The 7566-nt window shown below is 40.3% G+C and overlaps 1 protein-coding gene across 6 annotated transcripts in view; it reads right to left on the reverse strand.

Annotated features, from left to right (window-relative positions):
• LOC131689040 (uncharacterized) overlaps window positions 1-6649 on the reverse strand; it is a 47697-nt gene extending 41048 nt beyond the window's left edge. Inside the window, exons 1-2 of one of the 6 annotated variants that reach the window (XM_058973838.1) lie at window positions 6631-6649; window positions 5703-5817 (exon numbers count right to left, since the gene is read on the reverse strand). In XM_058973838.1, the coding sequence (XP_058829821.1) occupies window positions 5703-5720 (18 nt within the window). In that variant the 5' untranslated portion in view covers window positions 5721-5817; window positions 6631-6649. The other 5 variants (XM_058973810.1, XM_058973800.1, XM_058973793.1 and 2 more) reach the window with 5 other exon arrangements.
• Window positions 6650-7566: the final 917 nt, after the last annotated feature.

Raw genomic sequence — 7566 nt, forward strand, 5'->3', positions numbered from 1 at the left:
AAACTAACTAGCTTTAGTTCTGTTCAATCGTTTTGAAAATAATTAAGAATTGACAGTATATAAAATAGAACTTTTACTCATTCTGCTGAAAGGAACAGCTCATTCGAACCGGGAGCGAATGAATCGCTTAACTCTTCTCGTAATCTGTGAATCTCGTAATCTTGAACTCTTCGACACTTGGTTTATTTTTGGAAGCTAAAATTATCAATCTCCGAGACACTTGAACTCTGGAAGCCCTCTGCTTTTAAATTTTTGCGCTTCCGAGCTCTTGAATTCTTGGGACTTTTGCATTCCAGGAATCTTGGAATCAGCATTGAAAATTTAAAATTTAGTGAAAATTTGAGAGCAAATTATAATATCTTCTGATAAATCGGAGATAAGTATATGACTAAGCTGACCAACTCCAAAGGAAAAATCCGTACACTATGTGAACCGTGTGCCTGAGCGCTCGGTGGAAGATTACTCTTCAAAGCTGATTGGTATACGAACTTTTTCGTCACAGTTGGTTCGTTCGAGTATGACCAATTTGACCATATTCAAGATCAATTGTGACAATTGTTACAAATTTTAAAAGCAAATTTAAAAACAAAATTTTAAAAAATATGGGAAACAAATGCAAGTCGAGCAAAATTATTTAAATTGTAGCCAAGCTTCCCTCAATTACATACAAGAAATTCAATAAAAATTAACAATACAAACATTGTGGATATTTTCCTTCTTTTTAACATGAGCTGCCCTTTCTATACCTTCTATAATATATGTGCAAAGCAATTATGCAATACAGTCCTTATCCTGCACACACCTGAAAAAAATTTATCATCTGTTTGTGAATTTCAAGGAATCGTACGATTCAGTCGCACGAAGCGTACCGTGGCAGATAATGCTAGAACCAGACTTAACTCGCGGCAATTCAGATTGCGCATCCTTTTACCAGCGCTAACAAGGACTTTGAGTTCACCCTACACGTTAGCTGGTGGGATTTTAGACCGCGAGAGAAAACGACTGTCCCATCTAATGGAAGGCCATAGCAGTGGGTGTCCGGCAGATCAGCTCATGCGCCTCAGAAAAAAAACATACGCTTTCTCGATTGCTATGTTTTAATGCTGGCTTTTATGTTCCCGATCAGATGCTTTTCGTCAACATACTGGGCACAAATGTTATTAGTTTTTGTGGTCGTTGGTGTTGGCTGTTGCTTTGGAGGTACCGGGTGCAGCTTTCACAGTTATCATTACTGCCTGCACGACAGCCACAACTTTGACGCGGCACGTACTAGTTTGTACTTGATATGTGGAAAACGTATTTTGTGTAATGGTTGTTCCTTGTGCTTTTTATTGTAGAATCAGCTAGGAATGAATAAGTCAATTCACCTCTTACCTTCGCACAAAAACATAGGCATGTCTAAAAAATCATTTCTCGGTGTACCTTACGTAGCGGATTTAACCATTCCGTATTGCGACATGATTTTTTATGGCTATAATCTTCGACAAGTTTGGTATACACACAAAACAGAACGAGTCAACGCTAGCGATGATGAGTGAGCGAAAGCACATATGTACGAACACCGCGTACGTACACGGGGTTCGGTTGTGCAGTCGAACATGTGTACGTGTTTTTGTACCGGTTAGTATGTTCGAATTAAAACACGAAAGGTGGGTTTAAGATCAGCACAGAACCAGAGCGAACATGGTGTTCGCTGTTCATTTGGGCATACCCAAGCAGGCGGTGCAAGATCGTGTAATCGTGCCTCGATTTTATTATCGTTTATGTATTCATGGGGGTCTTTATTCTACCATACTCAACCACGTATTTCAGGCTGTTATGCAGACTGATTATTGTTGTCTGATCTAAATTGTTACTGTTTATCAGTACTGAACTGGCGACTTCCGTAAGCCTTAGCTACATTTTCACCTCTAATAAATATTCCACGTAACATTTGGTTCAATACGAAGAGACCTAACGTCAATGGTCATCGTGTTTGGTCGGAGCTCCACTCTTTCGCTATGGGTTAAACTAATCTCGAGGGTTTATTTTGTATCGTGACACAATGCACACAAGACTTTGCCTTTGTCGTTTGCTTTGCCCTTATACAGTATTTTGACAAGTTTGATTTTAATTGCGAATATTTTTGATGAAGAGTCACGCAGCGCCATCTACATACATTCTGAACTATGGAGATCTTTGAATAATATAATTGAAACGTCAAAATTAAAACCGTCGAATTATAGGACTGCTCCAGATAAATTTCAATATATCTAGATCAAACTGACGAAATCAATTTTCCAGAATACAAACCCAGAGCACTAGTGACTTTCTTCATTGAAAATCTCGTTTTATCCCAATGTGCGCCTTATACATAACTTGTGGAGTATATGCGTCATCGGAGTATAAATCAAAAATATAAAATCGATACAAACATTGTATCAGAGAACGACGACACATTTTTTCTCAGGGATATAACTGTAAAAACAGTCAAAATTCATCTTTGTGAGTATCGTGATTAATATTCTCGATGACAGCATACGGATACGAGAAGCGAATATTAGAACTACTGTAAGGGTGATCCGTGACGAATCTGGCAGTGCTGGCGATCAATGACGGTAAATCCGGAAGTTTCGATAAAATACAGTTTTCGCGTGTGACTTGCCATTGCGCGCGTAATACTTGTTACCTCATCAACTGCCTGGACCCAGAGGTCATTCATGTCTCTCTTGTTGTCGTCCACGTCCATGGTGCCATCGTTTTTACTGCCCATTCTCGTAATCCAAGGTTCTCTATTGCTTCTTGTACTTACGGATTACGAGTGTGGCGTTCTTTCGCAATTGCTTCCATGTTGCTAGTGCTGGCTGTTGGTTTTGAGGTACTAGATGCAGCTCTTGCAGTTACTATAACGTGAGCAACAGCCACATATTTTGCAACTGGTTTTTCAGTTAATGGTATTGAAGACTGCGAGTTTGATTTAGTTTCCGTAGCGATATCTGAGCAAAATTTTCCGCAATGTACCGATCACAGAACTGGTACGTATTAATGTGTACATCACACGTAGGTTGTTTTATGATACCGAATAGTGATCCGAGTTTTTTAATGACAACACTGCAAGTGAGTGGTGCAAGATCATGTACCCGTACCTCGATTGTTTCATCGTCAATATATAAGGGGATTTTCGTTCGAGCGCTTTCACACACGATTGATATGTGTTCTATTTTGATCTGTAAAATGAGTCTTTTTGTCTGAACCAATTTATTGAACATTATCAGTATTGTATTTTCGATATGATGGACTTGAATTGTAGGTGATTTCCGTAAACCTATCTTGCCGGAGCACCTCGTTTTGTTGCTGAAACTCATCTCGATGGATCGGTTTGCTTTATTCTTCAAACAATGAATTCAACATAAAGGCAACTGTTTTTTATCGTGTCTGCTTCACGCTGGCTTAGGCCGAAGCACAAAGTAGAACGAGTATCGCGCGTTGTTTTCGGTAGTTAGAAACTCGCTTAATTTTTGTCGAATATGCTACCGTCAATGTTCAACAGCTAAAAATTCGAAATGCTATTTGAACAGTTTTGAAGTATTTCAATTCATTTTTGGCACAGCACAACGAGTTAGCTTAACGGAGCATATATTTTAGAGCATGACCGTCTTCAGAACTTAAGTCGCAAATACAAACATAACCATTCTTCAGAATTTTTTTGTTAGGGTGCTTTTATAACAAAATTGTATTAATCTAGATAAGTTTCGACTTATTTAGATTAGAATCAAAGTTATCTAAATATAGCCCAATTATACCTGAGACACCTTACTGAAAACGCTAATCAATTAGGAAGCATATTGATTCCACAACTACAGTTCGCTATCGAGTCCATCAATAAACCGGTCCCGGACGCTGGAGTCCACTCTAATCAGAAATCCTCCGCTTCATAGAAACCTTGTACTCAGAAACGCGTCCGAGTTCGTATCACCAACGAACAGCAGCGTATCCTTCGCTCCAACTTCCATATCAACAATTCGTGGAAGAGAAGAGAGCTTCCAGGAGATGTCCATGAAGACTAACCTTCTACCGGAGGTCGTCAAGCACCCTTTCGATGAGCCCAATCCCATCGAGAATTGTAAGGTTCAAGGTAATGCAGGAGTTCTTCTAGAACAACCCCTACCCGAAGGAAAGTGATCTCGAGCATCTGAGCATTCCGGATAATCGTCATTTGGTTGCAAATGAGTTTAGGAATACAAGCAGCGCAAAATCTACGATAACTAGTCGAATCCTACCTTCGAGAAGGACGGGCTTCACCAGTGGTAGCCAGGACTCCAACTTCAGTCTGGATATCAACCGGCAGGATTTTCAGTCCACGAGAACACAACTGCCCCTTCTAATGGAAGAAAAGCCTTTTTCGATTATCAGCGAGCTTTTGTTGTACCGCTAGCAGCACCGCAACCCCACTGCTACCTACGCAGATTTCGGTTTTGCTCTATGATCCTCTTGGGTAAACGTTTCTACTTCCAGCAGTAGTGGACAACCGTTTCAATCTTATTTCTCAACATTCCTTAGGACTTACTTTTAATATTATTTCTCAGTGCTTACCCAACATTCCAATAACTGGAAGAAATGCCCTGAATGATGACAAGTCGAATATTTGTTTCCCACGTCTATTAGCGTAATTGTTCACTTATTGGCCGATTCAAGGACAAAAAGTTCAGATTTGATCGAAGGAATTTTGTTTTAACACGTATGTCCCATCAAGATGTTCATAAAACGGATATTTCACATATTCGACTCTTACGCGTTGATGAGGTTATAGTTGAAGAAAAAGGCCTTTAAATTGTTCGAGCAGGTTCTATTAAGCGTTTACATGTGTATTCCATCGATTGACTAGTACATTATTTATAATATTTGCGTATTGTTTTTTATTCTGTTGCTGTAGACTTGGGTGGAACCCAACTGCTACCAGCAGAAGGCAAAGGATTCTTCACATTTCCTTTCGATCATGTCCATTAGAGCCTGCCTAGTTTTCTGTTCGAAATTTAATACCAGGAAGACCTATCCGTCTTTCAATTTCATTGCTTTCGTTTCCCTTAGTCTTAAATTTGCCGAAAATAGCTAACAAAATGGATACAGTAGAGCCTTGCGGCAATCAAAACATAGTAGCGATTGCTAATCTAGTTGACCGTTCCACACTGATGAGACAAAGCTAAAACGTTAGTCTTGAATTGAAGGCCAAACAAACTTTTGTCGAATTGATGTCAAATCTAGGACAAAAATTAGAAACAAGATTCAGGCAAAACATTCAATGACATTTAAGACAAAATAAAATAAGTAGTTTTTACTGGAACCCAAAAGAAATTGGTTCAAAAGACACAAATTTCCTCGAATATATGACCTGGGTTTGAATTCGAATTCATCTGTATTTCGGACTAGAAACCTAAATAGTATATACATTTCCTGATGTTATTTCTTCGTTTTTACATTTCTCATATATCAACCAGAAGCCGATTTCTCGACATTTCCTTAACCACGAATAAAATGTAATTTGAAAAAGTAGATAATTTGAAGGAACTTTCATAAACTTTCAGCAGAAATCTTTCAATGAAAAAGTTTGTTTCATCCATCACAGCAAGCTGTGAGATGCTGTCATTTTAAGCAGGCAAATAAACACAGACAAAACAACACTGACAATGGGTTTCCTAAGAATGATCTAAAATTTAAAAACTTACCGTTCTCTGGAATCGCATATCGATATCCTCTACCCGCTTGTAAACTGCTTCTACTCCTCTTCGTGAAAATCGTTCTCTTCAAACACTCAGGCACTACTCGAACCAATAAACTTTCCTATGAAAAACAACAAAAAAAGAAACCGCTGTGAAAAACAATCCACCAGCCTACTAGCTCACATCTGTCACTGTTCCACACAACATGCACCACACAAGTGGCAAATTTCACTTTCAACCAAACCCGGAAAACCAAACGATCGAAAATTATTAACGACTAATCGAACAAAACAAAAAGTGCAACCACACTATTCGAAACAACTAATATAATCAATGCCAGTCGCGTCCCGAAACCACTTTTGCTTTCCGTGTATAGCTTCTCCCCCTCGATCGGTTCGGTTTCATTCAATTCCTTCACGAGCCTCGAGTATATTACAATTCCAATCCCGTCGTCCCTACCCTTCCCTGCTGGCGCTGCGCTCCGTGTGGGAGCCTTTGATCGATCGCGCGCGCACCGATTTCAACACACATTCAGTTTTCTAGCACATGTATTTATTTGCCATTTGCTTTTTCTCGGTGGCGGTGATGGTGGTGGCGACGGAGGCTGCCCACTTTTTAATTCATTGTTGCGCTTTTTTTTTGCGAATCAGTTATGCACGACCCGCGTTTGTCCGTAATTCAGGTCATATCCTTACTTTTCTCGCTATAATTTCGCACTTCTTTAATCCTGCGTCGAAGGATGCGAAAAGTCACTCACTCGAAAAAAATACACACATCGGACGACGCACCACAAATCCAGGGGGCAATGATAATCCTTCTTCTTCTTATTCTTCTTCACACAGACTCACTCGCGATCGAGCAACAGTAATCCGTACTCGGGGACGATCGTTTGCAAAATGACTTTAATGACCTATCCTGCACAGTGTTTTATAACCTTTTTTTTTCTGCCTCAGCACGAGCCCATTCAATCGATCGCCTCGCCGTCAGCCTACTACTATACTCTGCACCACGTCTTACGGTGTGGTGTGGTGGTTGCTATGGGTACTGAAAAAAAAAACAAGTGAGTGAGCGTGAGATTTGAGCGCCGGCTCTCAAGACCTCACGTGAGAACAACGACTCACAGCCGTGTGTCTTAGGGGTCTTTGCCGTTCTGCAAGCGGCGGCTTGTGAAAGATCTACTAAGGTTGGATCATGCTGGGGCGGAGAACGTGAGAGCGGTTACTCTGAAGGAGAGTTTTTTTTGACAAGAGAGTTTGAAGAAATAATACTGAAGAGATTTTGAGCAACTTCGATCATTTGTTTCATTTTCTGAACTTTGATTACTTCATTTTCAGGACATGACGAACGATTGCTATTAATCCAATGTCGGTAAGTATCCTACTAGTGCTTTCGATTTTCAACCAGGTCGAATAAATTGAATCGAAAAAGTTCCGCTTCCGCGCAGTTCATTAGTTTTCGAATTCCGCCCCGCAATCAAGGTTAAACAAAGTTTTTTTTCGATTTCTTCCTGCACCACATCATCCTTGAACTATCCGGCAACCGTTGATGCACTTTCACCTCGTTAAGAGTTGATTGCAAGTTCCCAGAATCACCTCGTCATCGAATTCAATCACCTTTCCAAACAAACAAAATAAAAGAAGTGAATAGTATCAACATTTCCACCCACTCGAAAGTTCGAGATAATGAGCCGCCCCCGCCAATTCGTCGGTCGGTCTTCCCGTACCACTCTAGCTAGAGGACAATAGCATACCGCGGTAGGGAAAGCTTATCACCTCACAGCAGCCCGTGGCAGTAACTAAGCAACGCGGCAGGCTATTTTGATCAGCTCGTATAACTATTTTTCATGGTCCATGGTCACGGGCTTCGTGGT

Source organism: Topomyia yanbarensis, chromosome 1 (genome assembly GCF_030247195.1).
Source record: "Topomyia yanbarensis strain Yona2022 chromosome 1, ASM3024719v1, whole genome shotgun sequence".
Taxonomy (NCBI): domain Eukaryota; kingdom Metazoa; phylum Arthropoda; class Insecta; order Diptera; family Culicidae; genus Topomyia; species Topomyia yanbarensis.